The sequence below is a fragment of the Culex pipiens genome, chromosome 1 (assembly GCF_016801865.2).
Source record: "Culex pipiens pallens isolate TS chromosome 1, TS_CPP_V2, whole genome shotgun sequence".
NCBI lineage: Eukaryota > Metazoa > Arthropoda > Insecta > Diptera > Culicidae > Culex > Culex pipiens.
Window position 1 is genome coordinate 127,587,530 of NC_068937.1, and position 26,731 is coordinate 127,614,260.

Here is a 26,731-nt window from a genome sequence, read left to right on the forward strand (position 1 = left end):
TGCTTTCATGTGTCTGGTTGAAAGGACGACGCCAACTGACAGCCTTCAGGATGCTGTCAGTTTACGATGGGAGTGCGAGAGAGCCGGTTCGCACGATTCGTGAGTCACGAAGCAGGCTTCGGCAAAATCATATGGCAGGCAGTGGATGGAAGGAGTCGACGGAAGTTCTAAGACAAAAGCAAGGACTGCTTGGACCAAGGACGAACGGGAAAGAGGAAGAATGCCGACGTGAATTTAACATGCACGGAGGGATATTTGAGCGCTTTTGTGCGCTGAATTCCGACGTGTGTTTTCCCATCAACGATGTTGCTGATGTTGTTATTATTTTGTTTTGTTGCAATCTTGGTGTACCGGACCACTGTTGCGTGCGGTGTTTCGTCGTTTTGTTTCGAGGTGAATCCTTTCAAAGTATTTAGTCGTAGTAACTTAGGAGATATCAAGGTAGGATGGAGATTTCCTGCCATTCATCCAAATTTAATGTCTGACCTTCCCACCTGTTGCACCTTGTTGACAAAAGAACACCCCCGAAAAGGTATCAAGTGACCCCAAATCACCCCAGTCATTATGTCCTTTGCGTGGGTGGATTGGATGATGTTCTCCTGAGATTAGTAGGAATTTTTCACGGCACCGGTGCTGGCTACCCGGTGGAAAGAATTTCCTCCGGTAAATCCTTGTCTGGGATGGAAATGTGAAACCACCCTTAACCATGGCATGCTAGGATGGATGGAACCTGGCGAACGATGTGGAATTTAGGCTTTTGGTTGATGAGTTTCAAGTTTGCATGCTGGTCATAATGGGCATGTTAATATTCTAAATTCTTCTTGTAAAGTTGTAGGTTATGATTATGACTTTTCTGGAAAAAAAAGTCTTTTGTACGTTTTTTTTATTTTTTTAATTGGGTACTAAAGCCCTATGTCAATTATTATGTACAACGGTAAAAAACACGATTAAAAACCATTTCTGATCACTTTTTTTCATTTTAATGCAAAAAAATATATTGACAAGACAACATTTTTTCGATGGATCAACTATGGTCCTCTTGGAACGAGCTTTCAAGTAGGAACTTTTCTGTCAAGAAGGACTGCGAGGTTATTTTTTTCAAAATTGATTTAAAAATCCATTTTAAACTTTTTGTGGTCGTACAAAGGGTCATTGTACTCAGAAAAATAAGCTTTATCGCTGTACACAATAATATCGGCAATCTAAGCTTCATTTTAGGACCCAATTGTCTGTATGACTTTGAAAAGGCATAATTTGCGCATGAGTCTAAATTTCCTACCGATTTCCTCCATGTTTTTTCGAAAAAATCATCCAAATTTCGAAATATCTTTTTTTAGATGCAAATTAAAATGTTCGATTGAAAATGATTTTATAATTTTTTCGATAAAATGCATTCATCGAAAAATGTACAATAATGTACAATTTGAAAACAGCACCCATTAGAAAAATTGTTTAGCTCAATAAAAATCCTGAAATTTTCTTCTTTTTACTACAGGTTACTCAGCTACAGGCTTTCAAAGTTTGGATTTTGTGAAAAATGAGTTTTTTTTGTCCAATGTTACCTACCCGGGCAGGTGGGAGTAGTAAAACGGAGGTCATTTCAACAACAAGTCCTGTCAAAATATCTAATTTTGTTATCAGAAAATCATGATCATTTCTAATGGGAAGACAAAATAATTACATACCCAACACTAAGTCTAAAATTTGTTATCTAAAGAGAGAGTAAGACAATAACAAACCAAGTTATGGCACATGGAAAATTATTCAATCATTTATCGCATTATTCATGTGGTATTTTAACTAAAAAAAACAGCAGTCAAAAGCAAATTTTTATTTGTTGAATTTTACTTTATCTTTTACCAATTTCATGAAGGATATTATTTTGGTTATGAAAAATGGACTTTATAAACTTTGTTTTATAAAGGTGAAAAATTGGAAAGTTGATTTTTTAAATTATTGATATACCCCCCAAGGAAATCAACACTTTGTTCAAATTTTTCTAAGTGTCCATAATACAAATTTGTTGTTATTTATTTTTTGTCTTAATATAATTAGAAGTATGGGAATTTTGTTTACCAATTTTGCCAAGGACATTTTTTTGACCATGAAATGTGTTCTTTGTACCAAATCTTTAAAAATATTGAAATTATAAAAAATATATTTATAAAAAAGGAATTAAATAACAAGCCACGGTTGCAACAATTATTCGTGAAACACAAAACTAACTTAACTTTTTTTTCAAAAAAAAAATATTGTTGAACGAGCCCAAACATGCTAAATATGGTAATATCAACGCAGGAAAATACGTTTCAAATTGCTTCCAGTTGGTTTAGTTTTCGTTGCCACTAAAATTTTCAAGTTTAAAAAAATTGCCTTCTGATGTTTTAAACCAATTTGGAGGGAGGTGGGATAAATTTTTACTTGAAAATATTGCTCTCTATAAAAAAAACGTTAATTAATCCACCCTTAGGCGGTTGGTGCCTTCCTCACATTTAAAGGGTGCTATCCAAAATATACACAAAATGGTGGTGTTTTTCAGAGTTTTATCAATTTGACTCATTATTCAAACCACTAGATTGGGTATTCAGATGTTTAGGCTTAGTGATTTTTCACGCTCGAAAATAGCAAATTTCACGGGGACCTCAATTTAAAAACACCAAATTTCACGCAAATTTCGCGGAACGTAAAAAATGTTATGATAACTCTGAAAATCTTATGTTTAAAACACAGAAACTACTTTTTATGCTTCATTATATATTATTATATATTATCATCAATAAACAAAAAAAAACTTCACTAAATTTGAACGTGACACAAAAAAAAATCCTAATTTTCAAAAAAGTTTCCATCTGGTTTATGGATAGGCTCTATTTATATTTTGAAACAAAATGCGTATTCTCATTTATTGAACTGCTTTTTTAATATTCGACTAATAAAGCTAATGTTTTATCAGTTAACATTTTATTGAATTTCATATCAAAGCAAGATTTAACAATCCTTTCCAGCCAAAATGAGTAAAATAGTTTGAATTTTAAATTTAAAATCAATAGGCAAAAATAATATAATTTGTGACGGAATCGAAATTTGTATTCACAATGATAACAAAAATAAAAAAAAGTGGTATTTTTTAACATTCACGGGAATCATCAAATATTGTTAAAATTAAACAGGACTCTGAAAAAAGTTTGAAATGTTTTTAAAAGGTGAAATACTGTTCATTTTATTTTGAATGAAACAAACTTTGATTCTTTAAAATTCTATTGAATTTATACCATTCAAATAAAATAGTAGTAAAATTTAAACTCCAGCGAATGAAAATATTACAAAATTTAATTAGTTTCTAAAATGTCTAAAACAATTCTTCAAATGGTTCAAATCAAGCTCTTTAATTGAAAACTAATAAAAATTACTAACATTCTATATGATAAAAAATTTTCTTATGATGTTATTTGAAAAAAAAAATATTGGAGAAAATTGATAAATTTAAAGAAATTCACACCGTCTGCAAAATCGTCAAAATTCACTAAACCTGTATTAGTAATTGAACAAGGGTAATCCCTGGCCTAATTCAACAGCAGTTCTTAAGATTATTTTTATTCCTATTTGAATTTGATAAAATATTTTGAGAAAATCGTTACAATTTCACACACACATAAAATTTCACGGGATTTCACGGAAAAAGCAAAAATTCGCGGATTTCACGCTGTCTGCGAAATCGTGAAATTTCACTAACCTTACAGATGTTCATATTGCAGGGCACTTATGTGTTTACAACTAATGATAGGGTAGTCAGATCTTCAATCCAATACGTGCTCGTTGAAAAGGTCTTTTAATTACCTATCCAAAGATAAGTCGCATGAATATCATGAGATAAGATGAGATGATCATGAGATCCGGCCTCCAAAATGTGCATAAATAACACTTAGGTGTTTATAAATTTTGATAGGGTTGTCAGATCTTCAATGTTTTGGACGCGTTGGAAAGGTCTTTTGATTACCTATCCAACGATAGGTCGCATGAGAGATCCGGACAACGTTTTCATCAAAATATCTGAGATCCGGCCTCCAAAAAGTGCGTAAATAACACTTAAGTGCTTATAACTTTTGATAGGGTTGTCAGATCTTCAATGTCTTGGACGCGTTGGAAAGGTCTTTTAAATACCTTTCTGAAAATGTATAGCATGACGGGTTTTCTTACAAAAACTACCCTTTTTACAATCTTCCGAACTTTTGTTCAAATCGTTTTTTTAGCATAACTTTTGAAGTACTCAAATAAACTCCATAATTTTTAATAGCGACTTGTGGGACCCTAAGACGGTTCGAATGAGGCCAAAACGGACAAAATCGGTTTAGCCAGTCTCGAGATAATCGAGTGACAATTTTTTGATCAACATCCCACCACACACACAGACATTTGCTCAGAATTTGATTCTGAGTCGATAGGTATACATGAAGGTGGGTCTAGGAGGTCTTATTGAGAAGTTCATTTTTCGAGTGATTTTATAGCCTTTCCTCAGTAAGGTGAGGAAGGCAAAACATTTTCGATTTATTATTTGACTTTGCATCTGAAAATAATTTTGAAATCATGTATGGCAATATGTTAGATTATTTTACAAAATCTTTTTTTTTCAATAATGTAAAATTTTTCACCATCTTAAACTTATGAACAATAAGAGATTTTTTTCCGTGTTCCTATTTTATCAGAAAAGTGTTTCTTCAGTTTGCCTGAAGATACCAAATCGATCGAAAATTCATTCTTAAGATATACATTTTTTTAAAAGACCCGATTCTACCGACCTTGACTCAACAGCCCTGTTTTTCTTTATAATTTAATTCCACCTCTTTCCAAATTGCTAGAAAAAAATTGATGTGATCATGATCACATTTTTAAACTTCTGAAAGAACCGGTATGATGCAAAATGTAAAATCACAGAGAGATTAGCAAAAGAAACTCCAACATTCGATAAATGATTGTGTTAAATACCAAATTATTCTGATGAAATAGCAACAAAAGAGTTAAGTTCAACTAAAAATTAAAAAAAAACTGACAAAATTTAAGTTGAAAATACAACTTGAAGCTACCTAAACTGATATTTCACGTACTAAATTTTAACATTATCATAATTCAAGTCAATTTCAAGTTGTCATATCTTCCAGTTGAGCCCCTCTTCACAACCAGTCAATTTTCCGCCAACTCATTTCCCACAAAGAAAACCCTGTCACCCGTTTTCCCCTCTCTATTTCCGTTATCGCACCCGTTTTTTGCGCCTCCTTACCTCAAACTTTTTCATTGACAACTTTCCGGGGCTGACTCCATTGTGCCCCTCATCAACACCTGGTGAGCGGAGGGTGTTAAAAATCTGAACCCAATGTACACAGGAAGTCCCCATTTTCTTTCAAAGTACCTCGTTCTCACACTCAAAAAAGGAAAGAAAAAAACAAGCAAGCAAAATGTCACTTCCGCTCAACCCAACTTTCAGAAGAATAGAGCCACCCCTCCGGAAGCTGTGTGTAACGACAAAGAAATTACTTTTTTTTTCCTCCGCTCTTTTCAACCAAACTTCATTCTTAAACACTTCAATTAGTGGGGCTCCCGAGCCACCTTTCCGCAAGAGGGTGGTAGGGCTTGGGGGGGGGGGAGATCTCAGTAACCCTTTTGTCTTTTATTATCTGGCTGCCACTTTGATGGCTCCATTCGGTGCCGCTGGTTTGGTTTTTACAGTCATGCCAGCCCCCTCTCCGTGCTGTCGCGTGAAAAACAGAGTAGGCTGGGAGAGGAAATGACGTTTGGCTTCCGCCGGCGGTAAACGTCACGGTGGGGGACGTGCACGCTTAAAAATAAAAATGTTTAAGTTTTTTTAACTTGTTTTTTTTAATAACTACAGAAAGGTTAAGAAATCTTTGAGTTTTCACCGAAATTTCAACATGAGCAAATAACCGTGTACCAGTTAACCAGCGAAGAGAACAATCAAAAGTTGCCCATCACAAGTGTCACGTGGAGCTTTGGTTGAGTGCATACAATGACAGGGGAAGAAACTTTCCTTCCCTTGTCCTTTTTTTTCGTCGGAGCTTTTCGTACAGCTTTTGGTACAGCGTGAACTAGGGTGAATCGAGACTACAGTGTGAATAGGTACTTAAAATATTCGAAAAAAAAATTAAATATGAAAATATTGTGCAAAAACAACTCTGTACCAGCTGTCCCGATTCGCCCCACATGACGGTACCTTCATTTGGTAGTGTGTGGCAATAATAAAGAGATTCGTCGTCAAGGTACAAAGGACTTCCACCGCCACAACCAGGCCGCCAAAATCTGGCACGTGGGATTTGTTGTCGTGTAATAACATGACAGCGATGCTTTTCTTTTCGGTTTTGCCAAGTTTACCCGGCGGCTTTTGCATCGTTCACAACTGGGAGCTACTGTTTCGTGGAGTGAGTTTAAAAAAATCAAAATTTTACTACATGACTGCAGATTGAATGAGTTCGTCGATTTTTTTGCAATTTTTCCGAAAGATATATTTTTTAATTCAATTACAAAAATTTCATGGATTCTTAAGTTTAAAAAGCTATTGAGCAATTCTCTGAGATTTCGGTCATTCGATTTTTTGTATTTTTAAATCAGGCTGAAACTTTTTTGGTGCCTTCGGTATGTCCAAAGAAGCCAGCTGTTCATACAAAAATGATATATGAAAATTCAAAAATCTGTATCTTTCGAAGGAATATTTTGACCAATTTGGTGTCTTCGGTTCGGTTCAAGTTGCAGGTATGAATAAGGACTACACTGAAAAAAAAATTATACACGGTTAAAAAAATTGGTGATTTTTAATTTCACTTTTTGTCACTTAAACTTGTTTTGCAACATCACTTTTTTTATATGTTTTAGGGTCAACTTTTCAGAAATTTCCAGAATGCGCAAAAAATCTAAAAGTATCAGCCGGATTAAAAAAATACAAAAATCAAAATTAAAAAAAAGACCTGTTTCGTAGCTAATTGCTCTATTGTACATCAATAGTGGTTCCATACAAGTATAATCTCTCAAAGGATTTTCAGTTCGATTTGGTGTCTTCGGCAAAGTTGTAGATTATAATAAGTACCTTTAAGCAAAACGGTACACGAAAAGATAATTTTCCGATCCATTTTTAACTTTTAATATTAAAAGTTGTATTCCCAAAAATACGTTGTTATAAATTTTTGGAACATTTTGATATGTTGTGAGGGATGGTGCAAAATTTGGTACCAAAGTTATAAATTATTGAAAAACAATTTTTTTTTTCAAATCATAGGTTTTCAAAAATTATTTCAAGATTCAAAATCAAATTTACAAGACGATTGTAGAAATTTTTTTGATAAAGTCGAATGTCAAAAGGTCGAATAGACAAAAGGTCAGAAGTTTGAAATATTTTAGAAGTCAAACATTTTATTCAAAGAACTGCTCATGTTTGAAAGAATGAAAAACTCCCAAAAATATTATAATCATCAAGGATAGTTTTTTTTAAAGAATGGAAAGACTATAGAAATATTTTAGAAGTCTGAATTTGTTTAAAGAACTACTCATGTCTGAAAGAACGGAAATCTAACAAAAAATATTAAGACAATCGAGAAAAAGTTGTTTTTAAAATATTTAAAAGAACGCATTCATTTACAGAACTGCTTAAGTTTAAAATAATGGAAATGCGTTAAAAAATATTACGACAATCATCGATAGGCTGTCTTTAAACATAGAGAAAAAGATATAAAATATTATAGAAGTACGACTTTTTTAGACTTTTTTTTTTGATATTTTTTCACATTCGACCATTTGTCCTTTCGACGATTGGTCCAATCGACCTTTTGTCCACTTTTGACCATTTGTCTACTCGACCTTATGTCTTTCGATCTTATGTCCTTCGACCTTTTGTCGCACATCCCATTGGTCCAGACACGGTTCAAATGGCATATAAACACCTAAACTCCCAAGCTCGAGAAAAAGTGGGAATTTCCATACAAATTCTCCCTTTTTTCTCGAGCTTGGGAGTTTAGGTGTTAAAGCTCCATACGACTTTTGCAAATAATGACTAGTTTTTAAGTCCTCAAGTTACAAGAATTTTTTTATCGTTTTTTCTAAAAAAAAGTATATAAAACATTTTACCTGACAAATTTTGAATCAGTTTAAAAATTAGAGTTTCAACTTCATACGGAATTACTGACTATTTTTTATCCCACGATGTTCAGAAAAGTGTTCAGTTGATATTTCTATATCTAAATTTGAAAAGTTCCGTCGATAAATGGATGAACAAAGTATCATTCAAATATTAAATTTTCAAATAATAATTCTTAGCAATAATTTGCTTTTCTTTAGAAAAATACTAATATATGTTATACTACCCTTGGCACACGGTAGGTTTTGAGAAAGAAGAAACCAAATTCGCTTGGGGTGCTCAGCAGGAGAATTACAGTAAAAGCAAAATCTAAGTACAGATTTGACTGGGAAGGTTGTATGACTTCTAGACAGACTTAAATAACGGTTAAGTTTGTGAAAAGAGCGTAAATTAAAAGTCTTGTAAATTTGTTTCTTTGTGTTTAGATAGTTCGAATAATTTCAGTAAGTTTATTTTTAAAGGAAAAGTTTCACTAATTTTTCATGTATTTTTGTAAAACAAATCAATAACACAAAAAACACATTCGAGTTGCCATCGGCAACCCAACTTTTCCGGCATCACCAGCCAGCTTCGACTGAGCAAACCGGGTGAAACTTCCGACAGGCAGAAACATATGCATTAAATTCAGTAAGCACTCGTGTTGTTCCTTTTTTTTCCTTTCTTCATAAATGGCTTCAGGCAAGTCGACGGCAGCGCGCTCTTTTGAGAGCTTTAAGCTTGTTCAAAGGGTTTCCCAGCGATGGTTTGTGGTTAGCTTTTTTTCGAAGACTTTTCTGTGCAGGAAGAATGATTCCAAGGGAAAAGTTGGATTCAAAGAAAATCTTGCTGTAATAGTTTCAGTTTCTGTTAACTTTTAAGGATTCCTGAACATTTTTTTTTCCTTCTAAAACTAGCAACTAAATCATCGTTTCGCTAAGCTTCTTTTGTAAAGCTTCTTTGCAAAGCTCACTAGATCACAAGGAAGAAGGAGAAAGCAATGTTTGCTATGATTTACAACATATGATGAAGGCACTCATTCCTCTTCGCAAAAATGCTTTATCAGGACGATTGTGAAACAAAATGGCATACAATCAAGTCAGCCGTGGAATATGGTGAGTGAGCTTTTTGTGAAATTGACTCGCAAGAAAATATTCGAAATCAGCAATAAAATTGCACCATGAGAAAAACAACAGATTGTTGCAGCTCAACGACGTTCAAATCTAGAGTTTTTTTTTATTAGGTCCTATAAACATATGAAAGACAATAGTTTATTGGTCCTTTTAAAAAAAAACTCTGGAAATTTACTTCTGCGGAATTGTGTTTGAATATTTACAAAAAAAGAAATGCAAAACGGTACTGAATGTAGCGCATTCCAATAGAATGTAGTGCGCAAAGCTGGCAACACTGGAATGCACAAGAATGCTCCGGAAAGAAAAGAAAAATAAACGCGAATAAGGTTACGTTGAATTGAATTTAATGACCCGAAAGCTGCATTTTATTATTGTTATTGTTTCAGTCAGTGGAACAGCAGAAGCAGCAACGATTTCCACGAAAATGTAAACAAAAGGTTGGATGAACCAGCAAAAAAGGTGGTTTTGGGAAGTGGACTTTTTTAGGTGAGAGAGTTATTTTTTTTTTTTTTGCTTTTCCTTCTTGGCGAACGACGAAAAATATCGACGGTTGTGCAAATATTATGAATTTATTTAGGATGAATAAATATGGCCTTTGTCGTGTCCTGATGAATATTCAAAAATGAAATTGATGAAGGCAGCACTCAAAAACAAGTCTTTTTTATACTCACATAAAAAACAAAAAACAAAAAACAAAAAACAAAAAACAAAAAACAAAAAACAAAAAACAAAAAACAAAAAACAAAAAACAAAAAACAAAAAACAAAAAACAAAAAACAAAAAACAAAAAACAAAAAACAAAAAACAAAAAACAAAAAACAAAAAACAAAAAACAAAAAACAAAAAACAAAAAACAAAAAACAAAAAACAAAAAACAAAAAACAAAAAACAAAAAACAAAAAACAAAAAACAAAAAACAAAAAACAAAAAACAAAAAACAAAAAACAAAAAACAAAAAACAAAAAACAAAAAACAAAAAACAAAAAACAAAAAACAAAAAACAAAAAACAAAAAACAAAAAACAAAAAACAAAAAACAAAAAACAAAAAACAAAAAACAAAAAACAAAAAACAAAAAACAAAAAACAAAAAACAAAAAACAAAAAACAAAAAACAAAAAACAAAAAACAAAAAACAAAAAACAAAAAACAAAAAACAAAAAACAAAAAACAAAAAACAAAAAACAAAAAACAAAAAAACAAAAAACAAAAAACAAAAAACAAAAAACAAAAAACAAAAAACAAAAAACAAAAAACAAAAAACAAAAAACAAAAAACAAAAAACAAAAAACAAAAAACAAAAAACAAAAAACAAAAAACAAAAAACAAAAAACAAAAAACAAAAAACCAAAAACAAAAAACAAAAAACAAAAAACAAAAAACAAAAAACAAAAAACAAAAAACAAAAAACAAAAAACAAAAAACAAAAAACAAAAAACAAAAAACAAAAAACAAAAAACAAAAAACAAAAAACAAAAAACAAAAAACAAAAAACAAAAAACAAAAAACAAAAAACAAAAAACAAAAAAACAAAAAAACAAAAAACAAAAAACAAAAAACAAAAAACAAAAAACAAAAAACAAAAAACAAAAAACAAAAAACCAAAAAACAAAAAACAAAAAAACAAAAAAGGATTGAAACTATTGCACAAAAACAAAAAATTAAAGCTGTTTCATTGAATTCCTCTTTTTTGTACAATATTCTACAACATGAAAAAAACAACAATGGCTGTTACATTTTAACAAAAGCCTACTCTCACAACAATGTACAACCTTTTGTTCCTCCCGACGCTCATTAAACCTCCTTCAAGGTGCACGTTTATTCAGAATTACTCCATTTTCCTACCGAGAAAAAAAAAACAAAACAAACGACAAAAAAGGCACACGACTTACTAAAACAAAAATGCTTCTGTCTGGCAGATTGCTTGATTTATGAGCTTTACACGGAGGGAAACCGGCAGCGGTTGGTGGGTGAAATTAGCCGCTTATTTCTGTCTCTCTTTCTATTTTCCCAGCAAAATTTCCACTCATGAAAGGAAGCACACGGTTAATGAAAGCATTCTGCTGTACTCGGAAGGTTGTAATGACTGTGGTGAGTTTATTTCCTTTTTTTGTGATACTGGCTACTAGAAGAATGACCTCCCAAAATGGGCACTATTGCCATGGTAATAAAGGGCACCTTCTTTTGAGTGGGCAACGCTTTGCGTAATTACTGATTGCTTAGTAACGGGGCAGTTCTCGTTTAGAGTGTACGTGAGAACGAGCGTTTGATCGAGTTCAAAGGTTGCTGTGATTTTATCGGTAATTGAGTTTCAAGCATTATTTGGGCATTAATATTTGCTGAAAAAAGCTAAATTAGCTATGCATTTAAAATCCTGATTAGTTCTAAAAATAGCTACTCTGTTACAGCACGCCAGGATTCCCAGGATTAAAATATATTATACAGAACACACAAAAAAAAACCTCTCACTTCTATTTTTTCATCGTCTCGCCAGCGCCATCCACGTCCAGCAGCGCCATCGTCATAATCCCGTCTAGTCTATCTTACAGTGGGTTAGTGGTGTGTATATTAAAATTTTCATATCCCTACCGTACACTGAGAAAAAAATATAATCAGATTAAAACAAACGCAGTTTCGTCCAGCCTACCTCAACGCTACGCTCGCCACTTTATGAAATGTGTCAAAACAACTCCAAGTAGGCGGTTTTTTCCGTGTACTGGAAATCCGCATCAAATGAAAATGCTCCGAGGGGGTGTGCACGGAGAGAAAAAAAAGAACATGGACCGAGGGGTTCCTTTTTATGAAGTTCGTGTGTGGAATGTAATTACTCCGTTGTTTGGGTTCTGGTTAACTGGAACGGAGAGCATGTCGAGGTGTGTTGGTTTTGTTGATGGATTTGGCGTAACATTTCTCCCAACTTTCTCTGCCGACAGGTGGTCCGGCAGTATTCTTGCAAGCTTCTTTCGTGTGTAGGCTTTTGTTTTTTCTGGGAAAAACTTGGCCGGATGTTCCCGATCCGGAGGAGGAAGGTGGGTTGGGGTTGGAAAATCCCTCCTACTCCCCATATTTGTTTAGGATTTACTCTGCTGTGTTTCGTGCTATCCCTTCAGAATCTGAAACACCCCACGGAGGAGATTTTGAGTCACTTTCTTGTGAGCTGACTTACCCTTTGCTTTTTTGAGCTTCAAGGAATGGAAACGAGTTGTGAGACACAACAAAGGAGTGTGCGAATTTTGTGCATGTATTGTGTGTGTTTTATGAGCTTGAGAACGGGAAATCTGGCGCTGTTTTCCGTTTTGAGGGCCCCGAGGGAATTACTACGAAACAAATGTGAGGATCTACTTCCACATTTCGGTATTTGGGTAGAGCGAGTGGAAATGTAATGAATTTTGTTTGCCCTCTGGGTGAATCTGTCGGTTTGACAGTGAGCTGGGCGAACATGTGGGACACCAAAATGTGTCATTTAAAGCTGAATCAAGTGGAATCGAACATTAAATATTGAATTTTGTTGATTTAAATGATGATTTCCTGGTGGTGGGACTTTTCACACTTTTCGAGGTTGATTCTCCGAAATGCGTCAAATTCAAAATGTTCGAACTTATCCTGAAACAATCTGATTGTAAAAATAGTTAAACTTTGTTGCAGTGCGTTCATCCCGGGAATTCCCGGGACACAATTCCCGGGATTCTCGAGACTGAAAAAAAAATCAAATTTTGTGCATTTTTTTGGCTTATTAGGCCAATGGGTCGTTTTTTTCAAAAATTCAAAAAAAAAAATAACAAAAACTTTTAAAAATATTTATACCAGCCTTAGGAAAAATTGTTTTAATTGCAGACTCGCAAAACGCCTACAGCTTTGAATATTTTGTATTTAATTTTATATTATTTTTTTTTTTTAAGACTGGGTATTATATTTACGCATAGTTGAATATGATTTTAAATTTGAAAAATATCATATTTAATTATTTTTCATCAATCACTGGCATCTTGGGTAAATTAGGACAAATGTATCGAATTAAGATAGTAGGGTGGAATCGAAAATTGGTTTCTTCAGCAACACATTTTTTGGGTCCCTTTTAGGGTCCCAAACATGCTGTCAAAATTTGAGAGCGATTGGTTAAGCCCACGATTGGCGCAAAGCGAATGAAATTTGTATGGAAATTACTATGGGGAAACTTGCATTTTTACATTTTTGAAATTACAAAATTCATGTTTAATTATTTTATGAAACTAATACCGTAGAAGTATAGCCCTCAATGTCCTTAACAACTCTCTCGAAGACAGTATGGTGATAACTTGCTTTTAACAAAAGTTACAGAGCGTTCAAGAGAGTCATTTCGGAATACTCGGTAAAAATCATACTTTTTGCCAACACTGCCAAGTCAAGTGGAAACTTTCGTAAACTATAATATATTTGAGGAATTGGGGTGCATTTTAACTAAATAATGTCTTCTGAACATTTATTCATAACGATTTTACGTAAGGCTCATCAAAATATAAGAACAATCGTGTTTATTTTGTATTTCATGGTTCCTTCGGCAATGTTGGCAGAAAATGTGAGTTTCACTGATTATTTCAATACACTACTTTTGAAAACTCTGTATCTTTTTTGTGACGCACTTTAGCACCATACTGTCTTCGGAAGAGTTGTTTAGGACATCCAGGGCTATACTTCTACGGTGTTAGTTTCATAAAATAATAAAACATGAATTTTGTAAATTCACAAATGTGAAAATTCAAGTTTCCCCATAGTAATTTCCATACAAATTTCATTCGCTTTGCGCCAATCGTGGGCTTAACCAATCGCTCCCAAATTTTGGGAGGTTGTTTTAGACCCTAAAAGGGACCCAAAAAATGTGTCATTTTAATTTTTTCCATATAACTAAATTCCACCCTATTAAGATAGCTGTTCAAGCCAATTTTTTTTGCAAAATATTTTGATTGATTTCGGAAAAGGCCGTTGCAAATATTTTTTGAAGTTTATGTCCCTCGGCTCTGACCAAAGTCGAGGAGGGGGGGGAGGGTGGGGGCAAAAAAATAAAAAAAAATGAAATTACAAGCCTAGGTTTCAACATTTGGATGAAAAAAGTGTTTTAAAATGCATTTTACAGGCGTACAGTTGCTTTCCAATCATTAGTTTTGAAAATATCAAGGAATTGACGGAATTTTGTTTTTGCAAAAAAAAAACTTTTTGTGGGACTGTACATTGGTATTTCATGAAAATTTAAAATGTTTTCAAGGAGTTCAAACATGCTAAATATGATTATAAACGCGGGAAAATGCATTTTAACTGGTTTTCATTTGATAAAACTTTAATTTTCATTAAAATTTTGAAGTTTTTTGAAAAAATATTCTTTTTGCCCCCTGATTATTCAGGCCGACTATGAAGGGGGGTTTTATATCAAACATGAAATTCTAAATTTATCTAAAATTTTACACTGACTGTTTTAAATTTTGTTGACTTCTTGTTTTTTATATATTTTAAAGGATTTTTAAAGATTTTCAAGTAAAGCGTGTAAAAAATAAATAATGGAAAAATTATGATTCCAAGAGCCTTATTCAATTTAAATCACATTAGATTAAACATTGTGGTTCATTAACATTCCAACGCCCAAGGCTCTAAAAAAGTTGGAACGGTAAATTCAACTCGCTGGTTCTCAGGCATAACTCACCCAATCAAGACGATTCTTTTTTCCAGTGATTTGTTAGGATGTCTAGATGATTCTAGAACTTTGCAGAACTCAATTTGATCAAATCTGTAATTTTTGCGATCAAAAACATCGTTCCAACTTTTTTTTTCGCGTGTAAAATAAAATTCGCCAAAAATTCCGCGGAGGCAGTCTTTTTGAAAAAGTTGGAACGATGTTTTTGGTCGCAAAAATTACAGATTTGATCAAATTGAGTTCTGCAAAGTTCTAGAATCATCTAGACATCCTAACAAATCACTGGAAAAAAGAATCGTCTTGATTGGGTGAGTTATGCCTGAGAACCAGCGAGTTGAAGTTACCGTTCCAACTTTTTTGAGAGGCTTGGGCGTCCGTGTAAGTTGGAAATGCGTTGGGCGTTCCAGTGTTAAACATCCAAGCTGCTCCAAAGAACAAAAATAACAATTTTAAATTTCTTTTAAGTTATCTAACAGCTGCTTTCTTTGTTTCTATTGAAGTGTAGATAATTACCATTTAATGCTATTGAGTAATTCTATGATTTTAAGCTTTAAAAACATAACAAATATAATGAGGAACATAGATTTTATAACTCGGGAATCTCGGGATTCAAAATATATTTTTCTCGTTACCCGGGAAATTCAAAACCCGGGAAAACTGGATGCCCTACTTTGTTGTAAATAATTTTGTATACACTATACTTTAGGGGATGACTACCGTCAACTGGGGCGAATCGGGACTACATTCTAAATAAGGACAGCACGTTTTAGAGCACTATAAAGCTTAAAATTTGCGAATGAATGAATACATTTTGTTGCTCTGAATCTGGTCTAACCGAAACCATGTAACCTAAATATTAGGCTGCAACGTTGCTAAAACTGCTGTCCCAATTCGCCCCATGTGTCCCGATTCACCCCAGTTGACGGTACAAAATTATATCACAATTTGTGTAACAAAAATGTTGATGTGCACCGTTAAATGAAGTAGAATGACAAAAATGAAACAAATGAAACAAGTGGTTCAAACTACATATTTGTGGATTTTTGCATTCTTTTCAACATGATTTGTTGTTTTAAAAACATCGACCATTCAAAATGAGTATTCGCTTCAGTTTTTTAGGCTGGTACAAATATTTTTAAAAGTTTTTGAAAACATAAGTTTTGATTATAAGATAAATTTCACAATTTAAAACTGCTTTTTAAATCAAGTTATTTTTATGAATAGCAAATTGCTTAACCATTTTTGTGCCTTTGATGAACTTAGCTCATAGGGGAAATTTACCCATTTTAATCAGTCTAAGCCGTTCGACCAATTCTCATCACTTTTGCAGTTTTCCGCTATTATATGTCAACATTTTCAGCTACATCAACAATGGAGAGTTGCTTGCTCACTTTTATATGAGCTACTTATTACTTTGGAACAGTCAAAAACACTTTATGAAAGCTGTAATTCATGATCAAAGTGCTAATAGGACGATGATAGAAATAGGCTTAGAAAGGGTATATTTCCCCTAAATTGTCTTTTTAGTCGTAAAAAAATGCAAATTTTAAAAAATAAGAAAACCTGATTGTTTTTTAAAGTTATTTCATTTGAACTATAAATAATTTTCAGAACATCACGAAACATTGTTCTGAGCCAATCTACCGCAATTCCAGGGAAAACATTTTCAATTTACGAGCTCCACAACAACAACCTGGTAAACAACAACAAAACACATGAAATCAAAAGGGAAAACTTTCCTTTATTGCTTCACACTTGACCGCACTCGTGCCAAATCTGATTCTCACTTTTGCCACAGACAAACAGACAGCTCACTCAATTGTTTCTTCAATAACGTTAATCTACTGCAAAGAGCATCCCCTGTTTGTCTGTTCTTTTCGGTTGCAGCTTTTCCGGCGGCAAACAATCGAATGAAATTTCCCATTTCCGTTGGCCAATCCCCGAAAATTACGATTATCCCATTTCCACCGGGTTGCTTTGTTCTTTCTCGACTTTCCCCCCAGTGCAAAAGCTGCATAACCCCGTGGCCTCCCTGACTTTTGTCCGAAAAACAGCCGTTTTCACTCGCAACCTTCCCGGAATCGAAGCAACCCTTGAGAAACACAAAAAAAACTATTTAAATAAAAACAAAAATAAATAACAAAACTTTGGTTCTTTGGTTTCTTTTCTTCGCAGGAACCGAGGTCAATTGTGGTCCGTCTTCTGGAAGCCGGAAATGTTCTCCGCAAAGTCCATGTAGTCGATCCGCTCGACCAGCTGGCCGTCCCGGTTGGTTTGGGGCCCCCGGGACACGACGGCATCCGCCAGGGCCTGGTCCGCCTCGTCCTCGGTGAACCGGTCGCCGTACGTCATGATGTCGAACTTGAACCTTTGATTTTTCGTTTTTGGGGAGAAATTGAGAAATGAGAATGAAAAAGTTACTCGTCCGCTAATTAAGGTGAGACCACGCTGGGAGCGTACTTTTCCTTGTCGATGAAGCCGGTGGCGGCCTTGTCCCAGTGGCGGAACGCGTTCACCATCACGTCCAGCGGGGCCAACCCGTTGGCACGTTGCAGCACCAGCAGCAGGAACACGTCCAGCTTGAGGGGTTGGACGACCTGAGTGCGAGTTTTTATTAGTTAGTAAGATATTTGATTGAAGACGGAAATAAAATGGTATTTTTTATAATTTCCTATCAATTTCCTATTTTTTGACATTTTTGTCATTTTTGTCATTTTTGTCATTTTTCTCATTTTTGTCATTTTTGTCATTTTTGTCATTTTTGTCATTTTTGTAATTTTTGTAATTTTTGTAATTTTTGTAATTTTTGTAATTTTTGTAATTTTTGTAATTTTTGTAATTTTTGTAATTTTTGTAATTTTTGTAATTTTTGTAATTTTTGTAATTTTTGTCATTTTTGTCATTTTTGTCATTTTTGTCATTTTTGTCATTTTTGTCATTTTTGTCATTTTTGTCATTTTTGTCATTTTTGTCATTTTTGTCATTTTTGTCATTTTTGTCATTTTTGTCATTTTTGTCATTTTTGTCATTTTTGTCATTTTTGTAATTTTTGTCATTTTTGTCATTTTTGTCATTTTTGTCATTTTTGTCATTTTTGTCATTTTTGTCATTTTTGTCATTTTTGTCATTTTTGTCATTTTTGTCATTTTTGTCATTTTTGTCATTTTTGTCATTTTTGTCATTTTTGTCATTTTTGTCATTTTTGTCATTTTTGTCATTTTTGTCATTTTTGTCATTTTTGTCATTTTTGTCATTTTTGTCATTTTTGTCATTTTTGTCATTTTTGTCATTTTTGTCATTTTTGTCATTTTTGTCATTTTTGTCATTTTTGTCATTTTTGTCATTTTTGTCATTTTTGTCATTTTTGTCATTTTTGTCATTTTTGTCATTTTTGTCATTTTTGTCATTTTTGTCATTTTTGTCATTTTTGTCATTTTTGTCATTTTTGTCATTTTTGTCATTTTTGTCATTTTTGTCATTTTTGTCATTTTTGTCATTTTTGTCATTTTTGTCATTTTTGTCATTTTTGTCATTTTTGTCATTTTTGTCATTTTTGTCATTTTTGTCATTTTTGTCATTTTTGTCATTTTTGTCATTTTTGTCATTTTTGTCATTTTTGTCATTTTTGTCATTTTTGTCATTTTTGTCATTTTTGTCATTTTTGTCATTTTTGTCATTTTTGTCATTTTTGTCATTTTTGTCATTTTTGTCATTTTTGTCATTTTTGTCATTTTATTTAGTCATTGGTCATTAGTAATTTTTTTGTTCAATCAATAAATCAATTAATTGGCGAATCTCCAAAACTTAAAGCTGAACTTTTATTTTTTTAATTCCACAGAACTTTCCGTTCCCTTTTGGAAAACTTGCCCAAGTCTTTATGAGCCAAGTTTAATTGCTTTTTCTACCAGTCTTCTCGTAACAGCCAAAGTGCGAAGTGAAGCTCAAAATTTTCCCCTTTCCCATTCTTAAGGGGAAAACTTTCAAGATAGTGACCTCTCAGAGGAGACTGTTTAGGGCAAGTCACGCGCCGCCACTACTTTAATCCCTCGTCAAAAGCTCTTTCCCTCAAGAGTGAAGAGTAAAGCAGTTTAATTTTCAAAATAGAACCCAACGAGACTGGTCACCACTTTTGAGGTCATTGGCTAATCAGCACATAGATTACTGTATTACCATTCACTTTGCAAACTCTTCTGCCCTAATGGGCATGTCTGGACGTGGACTTCAATCCCTTAATGTATTCATAACTTGCCTTTCCACCAAACGCATTTACACACATTAGATGATTCAATTTCCCTTTTGCCATGCTTCGAATCGTCTCGGAGGGAAATTATGGCACTTATCGTATTAAATTATTCCACGTTCAAAGTGTTAGCAAGCATCAAAGTAGGCTGGTTTTCCCACCAACCGCCATTAGCATTCGATTACAGTGAAAGCTGAATAGTTTGACACTTTTTTTCAAATCTTCACGGGTCGACTATTTGCCACTTTCAAACTTAGCTTTGCCAAACCACTAAAGTTTCACTGTACTCTGGCTTCATCAAAGTAGCCACAGCATCCTCGGATTATCGCCCACAAACAAACAAAGCACACTCACTCCGTCGAACATTTTGATGATTTCCGCGTCGGACTTTTCCACCCCGAGCGTCAGGAAGGTGTTCCTCACGTCCTCCTCGCTGATGACCCCGTCCCCGTCCAGATCGAACAAGCAGAAGGCCTTCTTCAGCTCGTACACCTTGGGTTGGTTGAGGTCCTTCAGGAAATCCGAACTTCCGGGCATCCTCGTTGCGTTAGGCTGCTTGGATACGCGCGCGTGTCGAAGAGGGAAATTTGCACTACTGAGCGGAAATTTTGGGGAAAGTGTCGCTTTTATAGTTTTTTATTTTTCCTGAGTTGCTTTCAGTTGAGGAGGAAATTCACGGTGACACGTTTTTTTTTGGGGGGGAACGTGCGTGCAATACTCGTGTGAGAAGCACCTGTGACTCCAGCGGAATAGGGTTGTCTGTCAGCACTAAATCGACAATTTTGTCGACAAAAACGCTTATTTCTTTAATCTTTTTTCCAATAAAAAAAAACAGCTATAAAAGCTAGAAAAAAAGTTGACTAAATCTTTAAAAAATGTTTATTTATTTTTATGGTGGATACCTAAATTTATTCTTTTTGAAATTTTAAATTAACTTATAAATATTGATTTGAATGATTTTTTTTTGTTTTGCTACCTTATTATTTGTATTTTTGATTATTTCTGAAATTTCATTCCATTCTAAGCTTGTTCTATTTTTAATTCCATGGTAATTTATATATTTATATACACATAAAAAAATGATTTTTGAAAGGCACATTTGAATGATTTAGTTTTCCCGTAAACCGGGTGACATAGATAGGATTTCTATTTATTTTTCTCCTTGACTTTAATAAACAATGTGTTTCTTTCAAATTTCAGCTTAAAAGTGAGGAAATAAAAATGATGACGTAAAATTGATCATAAGTAAGGTTTTTATAAATGTTTCATTTAAAAAAATTACATTTAAATGTTTGTTTGTCTTTGTTAATTAACTTTCAACATTATTTTATTTTTAGAAAATAAATGTTGCAGCTTGATTCATAATTTTTCCAAATTTACTTAGAAAATTTATCTTCATAAAATGCCTTGAGACCTGAAGATATTTTTTATTTCTGTTTCAATAACACTTAAAACTTGTAACCTAGGAAATAATGTTTGCTCTGCCGCTCTAATCTAGTCCGTCCCATTTGTAAAAACAGCAAGCCGAGATAAACGCAAGGCAAATTTGTCCCGCCCATAAGGCTACGTGTTAGTATTTCATGAAAAAGTGGAATTTGCCATGGTTTTCTGGAATAAACTACTAAATTTGATTGGGTTTTCTGATAGTTCACATTATTTTGAACCAAACTGCATCATTGACTCAAAATTTACGAAATTACATATGGGACGAACTTGATATAATCGGCAGTAAGGCCGTTGCAAATATTTTTCAAAGTTTATGTCGCCCCCAAATTTACACATTTTTTTACTGTGTAGTGAAAAAAAAATAATTTAACCCAAAATGACGAAATCCTCGTCACAGTGTCCTGATGCAAACAATGATCGAGCTGTAGCTGTCACAGCCCTGCGAAGTATGTTGGTTGACATATCGGGCGGTCAGTAAAAAAAAAAAGCTAGAAGTCGCCTGACAAAAAACTTTTGCTAGAAAGAGATAGGAGATCTGATGCAAACAAACGTCCAGTTGTCATGTAAACATACTTTGAGTGTGTTAGTAAATTTCTGATTAGAAAGCCTTATTAGTTGCTGAGAGTCAGCCTTGCAAAGAATAATAATTGATAAAATTGGATTTTCCAAGTGTCAAAGCTTGGCAGCCAATCGTCAGATTTGCAATGTTAAAAAAAACAAAAAAAAAACATTTGTGAAATTGTTCGATCTGTCCAGAAAAAAATATTGGATGTTTTTTTTTAATTTAGCTAACGTTTGAAAAGCCGCTTAATCAAGCAAACAATGAAAAAGGGCCGAAGCCGAAGTGTTAACAAAGATTCCATCCTGCACACGTCAGTTGATGTTTACATTGGGAACGAGCAGGATAGCTCATTTTTTTTTCAAAGAATCATGTAAACTTGGCAACTAAATTATTGTCAGAACATAATCTCTTGAATTGGAAAATTTAGCTTGAGGCTTGAAAATATCTTTTTTATATAAATCAAATGACCAATGGAATAATGCTATCACGCAGAAAAATAAGGCATATTTCAATCAACAAAACGTTTTGTTGATTTGAAAATCATGATTTTTGTTGAATCAACGCTAAACGTCAAAGCAGCTTTTTCAAAACAACAAAAGATTTTTGTGGAATTGAGAAAATCAAGGTTTGTTTCAACGCAAAATCGGCGTTGATTATATTCAACAAAAAAATTGTTGATTCAAACCTCGTACAGGCTGATTCTACAAAATATTTTTCTGCGTGATTGCATTCAAAATAATTTCAAATCAAAACAGTTAATTTATAAGAATCTCGTCAAAGGACGACTTCACAAAATTTTAAGGAAGGAATTTAGAGTGATTCTGGTCAACTATTCTATCGAGAAATTAAAAGTGAGAGTGTGTGCGTGCAACATGGAGTTAAACTTTTCGAAGTGCCATGGGAACCTTCACAGCAACTGCACAGAAAGTTTAACTCCATGTTGCACACACTCTCACCTTTAATTTCTCGATAAGGCTTTCTAGGCCCAGTGAAAAAAATATAATTTAACTCAAAAATGACGAACTTCTCGTCACAGTGTCCTGATGCAAACAATGATCGAGCTCGAGCTGTCACAGCCCTGTGAAGTATGTTGGCTGAAATATCGGGCGGCCAGTCAAAAAAACCAGCTAGAAGTCGCCTGACATAAAATTTTTGCTAGAAAGAGATAGGAAACCTGATGCAAACAAACTTCCATCTGTAATGTAAACATACTTTGAATGTGTTGGTAAATTTCTGACTAGAAAGCCTTATAGTAAATGGTTCTCGTCTGAATTTTAAAATGAATAGGTTTGTAGGACAGGATTTTATTTATAAAAAAAGTCATTTAATTTAGAAGAAAATTATATTTCAATAGACTTTTATGCTGAATTTTTCAAAAACTTTTTGATAATTGATTGAATTCATTGCAAATCTACAAACTTCAAATAACTTAACTTTTTCACATATTTAGACAAATGTTTTGTCAAACCCTCTCTCCCGATAAAGAAAACCGTGAAATCACCCCATCAACAAACCGTGGGCAGTGTGGACATTCCACACCACGGGAGCAGTCCGTGTACGTCCACACCCTGTCCAGCAAGTAGAATGTCGGAATCTCGGCTTCTGGCCCATCTCCGATTTACGCTACGATCGCGATGCCCGCGGAGGATGCTGCAAAATTCATCGCTCGAGAATCTTAATGAGAACGATCGCCATCCTTGCAGCTGCAGTGGTGTTTTTTTTTTCTTCTTTGGATTTCAAATTTCCCTGCACGCCTTGTTAGATTCTTGCAACGGTACAAAGATTCGGGTACCGTAACAGGGGGATTACTTGGAAAGTTTTGTTATAATTTGAGCTGGTATTTTTATTTAACCTTGAAACAACATTTATCCCATAAATTACTGCTTTAATGTTTGCCTTTAAATCAAATTTTTTAACACATTTTGTTTTCAATTTATCTCCAAACTACTGTAGTATGCAAAAAAAAACTTGGACACTGCGACTGGAACCAAATCTTGTCTTTGACGTCAAGCCGAGTGTCGCTCAATCACAATCTTTTTCCGTGTGCATTCGCATCTCTGTGAGGGCCTGACTCAACGCTTGCTTTGCTGTTGACCTGGAACTAGAGTGAAAAGTATCTCATTTTTCTTGGGTAACTTCTCACAGCTGACAGATATTAGACAAGAGAATCTTTACGATAATTTGGAGTTTAGGAATATTTGTAATTTGGAAATTCTGTACTGTTTTTGTTTTTTTTTTTCCTCTTTCACCGCGTGGCCACGTGGGTAATGGGTGACCCCTAGGTACTAGGCCCTATTTAGGGACAATGGCGCAGTAATCTCGGGTTGGATGGGTTTTTCGGATTATGAGGTTAAAGGCAGCACATGTTTTTATTTTACAATTTCATTTACTTTTGATTTTGGTTTTTACATGCCTGCATCGTTTTTTTCCTTTGAAATCACAATTTTGTACTTGGATTTGTAGGCGTTCATATTTCAATTGCACGAATAAAACATTGAAAAGAGTAAATAAATAAATAAATAAATAAATAATCAATCCAAAGCTCAAAATACAATACTTCAAAAAATTAAACATTTTCTCTACTAACTAACTAACTAATCCGCAGGTGTTTGGTTAGCTGGATATGGATTTGGATCTGTTAAATGAGTGAAAATTAACTATTATTGTGCATGTGTTCTTGCTTCACAGAGCTGTCATGTTCTCAGATATGTTTGTACCTCAAGATGACGACTTCCCCCACTGTCATGTTTTAACTTTAGAAAACATTAATTGTGTATCCCTGACAATTGTTTAGCGAAATTCTCTCTCCAAAAAGTAGTTCAGAATAGAACCTAACACGTGTTGATACTTTTTTTTGTGACGATATTCCGATTCTTTGCTAAGTGAAAAAAAAACTAATAATAATCAAATTTTGCTTACTAGAAAATTATAAAAATGTTGATAAAAAAGTTTCCACAGTGACTTTAGGAAGGGTACATTTGCTGATGCTGTGCTGATTCATTTTGCTTTTGCTGATGCTGTGCTGAGACATTTTTTTATGGACGAGTTCACCTTAATCCGCTTTGTTATCCGGAGGTTTTTGCTCTTTCTTCAACATGTTTTTTATCATTTGCCTCACTTCATTCTCCACACGAGGCACAAAGGTTAATTTCAAGTCAAATGGTGCTGCTTGTTGCTGTTGCTGAAATGATTAAATTAATATCATTGATTTGCATGGAATATTTTAAAAGCTTACTTCTTTACCAGGAGCGTTGGCCATGCTTGTTGAACAATTGATCGAAATCTGGAATGGGAAAAAAAACTTTGTACTAAATACAACGACATGTCAAAAACAACGAAAAAAGCTTTGGTGATTTTTTAAGCGCACAAAAATCTGCTTTAGGGTAGGGTAGTCATCAATGAGACACTTTTGGTTTTCAACTTTCAACGATTTTTCTAATTTTTTCATCAGCATGTTTTAATGAGCTTTTAGTTGCATTATCATTCTTTTAATGTGTTCTAACATTGACAAAAATATGAGATCGATCCGACATCTACAGCCAGAGTTATTCAACTGTCTCATTGTAGACGCACTTGGCAGGAACAATGAGACAGGTGGGGAACAATGAGACACTCTACGAAAATCAACATTTTTCTAGCAAAACATCATGTTTTTGTATTGTTCCATTGCAGGTGACTTGCCTTGAACATTTTAGAGCAATTTTGCCAACATGAAACTTTTAATAACAAAAGTTACACTAAAAAGTATTGAAATTTTGTAAAATCCATATATTAATACCAAGTTTAAACTCTATAAATATGCCAAAAATCACTTTTAATTCATGTTTTGAAAGATTTCCATCGATTTTGAAAAGTTTATTGAAGAAAAATCAAAGTGTCTCATTGTTACCCATGGGCTGAAATGAGTGGGGAACAATGAGACAGCCCTGGATTCTGAGTTTATTCTAAATTTTGGCCAAATCTAATGAAAGGACATTGTAGCCCAACTTAATCCCTATGGAACGTCGAAAGAAATTTGAAGAAATATTAGTTTTGGTGTAAATGGCAGCCTACGAGCGAAAAAGTAATTTTTGTCCATAATTTACTTTTACACCCCAGAATCAAACATTTATGAATAACTTTTCAAGGGAGCGTCCATAACCAAAGCCACTAATATGGCAGACGTGTATCCAGTAGACACACCTTTCCCCCAAATATGAGCCTGATTGGTTGAAACTTCGACTTGTGAGAGCCATTTTATCATTGTTCCCCGTGTCTCATTGATGACTACTCTACCCTATGTACTTAGTTATTAGGTATTTGCGGTTAAGGCATAAACAACACAGAAAAATGAATCATCACAAGCGTTCCGTTACATCTTTGCAACTCGACGAAACTCGTTGTAACACGTTGAAACAAGTTAAAACGCGTTGCACTACATTTCAATAATCGATTTTGTATGTTCTAGAATTTCAAACTTTATTGCTTTGAATATCACATAGTTATATAAGCATTTTTTGATTTCTTCCAATTGGTCGCAAAAATGTTACTCTCAATTATGAACAAATAAAAAATAATATTGAAAAAATATTAAATGGCATGAATTGTTTTTATTACTCATGAGAAATTCCATTTAGCCGTTTGTTTTCAGCTTTTCAGTTGTCATTTTTGCCTTTTAAGCAAAAAAATAGTTTCTAAATTAATAGTTGTATGTGCCATGTATAAAAACCTATAAATACTTAAGCCATTCGATTTGCTCACTTTTGATTCCAAACTTCGGAATTTCAAACGTATAAATCTTGAACAAGCCGTACCAATTGAAACACATTTGCAAATATATTTTGAAATGCTATCAATATCATCCTGATTTACGGTCATCAAATAATCAACCAAATTAAATAGCAAACTAAATCGATTTAGGGGAAAAGTGTGTATTTCATCGAGTGCCTAATGTTGACTCATCTGCACTTTTCTTTCCCAAAATACATATTTTTTTATTTTCGAGATTTTTTGATATGTTTTAGAAGACCAAAACCCGCAACTATTGAGCCATAGAGAAGTATGGTCAAAAAATCTGCCACCGAGTTATATATTTTTGAAAAAAAGTGATTTTTCGATTTTGATCGAAATTTTATACAAAAACTAATTTTGACAAATTTTTTAAGGCAAAATTGAATTTGCAATCGAAAGTACTTTACACCGAACCGAAAGTTTGATTTTAGCGAAATATTTGCAGTTTTTCGAATTTTAAAAATAGTGACCAAGAGTGACAATTTCTGAAAATATATTTTTTGACTTCAGAAAATTTGCTATAAAATTGTCAAAGAGATCTTAAACAAATTTAATTCAAGACTAACATTTTAAAAGGGCCAAACATTCAATATTATGCCCTTTGGAAATGTTTGTCTTGATTCAAAAATTTCAAAATATTTTTTTCGAAAAGATCGGATAATTTCACGAATGTTTCATGTATTAACATTGAAAATCGGACCATCAGTTGCTGAGATATCGACATTAGAAAATGGTGGGTTGTTTAGGTGAGACTTAGAAAACTTCAATTTTCGTGTTTCTTTTTCTTAAAGCGGCTCTATCTCAGTAACC

General features: G+C 33.6%; 1 protein-coding gene across 1 annotated transcript; it reads right to left on the reverse strand.

Annotated features, from left to right (window-relative positions):
- Window positions 1-16,624: 16,624 nt before the first annotated feature.
- On the reverse strand, window positions 16,625-19,756 carry LOC120423354 (myosin regulatory light chain 2, smooth muscle minor isoform). The gene is made up of 3 exons (XM_039587129.2): window positions 19,498-19,756; window positions 17,364-17,500; window positions 16,625-17,271 (listed from the first exon to the last, which is right to left on the reverse strand). The coding sequence occupies exons 1-3, from the start codon at window positions 19,678-19,680 to the stop codon at window positions 17,088-17,090; spliced, it is 504 nt and encodes a 167-aa protein (XP_039443063.1). The 5' UTR covers window positions 19,681-19,756; the 3' UTR covers window positions 16,625-17,087.
- Window positions 19,757-26,731: the final 6,975 nt, after the last annotated feature.

Excerpts from the sequence above, each read along its gene's own strand:
- LOC120423354 (XM_039587129.2), bottom strand. The coding sequence starts at position 19,680 with ATGCCCGGAAGTTCGGATTTCCTGAAGGACCTCAACCAACCCAAGGTG. Across the intron at positions 17,501-19,497 it reads TCATCAAAATGTTCGACGGA|GTCGTCCAACCCCTCAAGCT; the intron begins GTGAGTGTGCTT and ends ACTCGCACTCAG. Across the intron at positions 17,272-17,363 it reads GGCTTCATCGACAAGGAAAA|GTTCAAGTTCGACATCATGA; the intron begins GTACGCTCCCAG and ends GAAAAATCAAAG.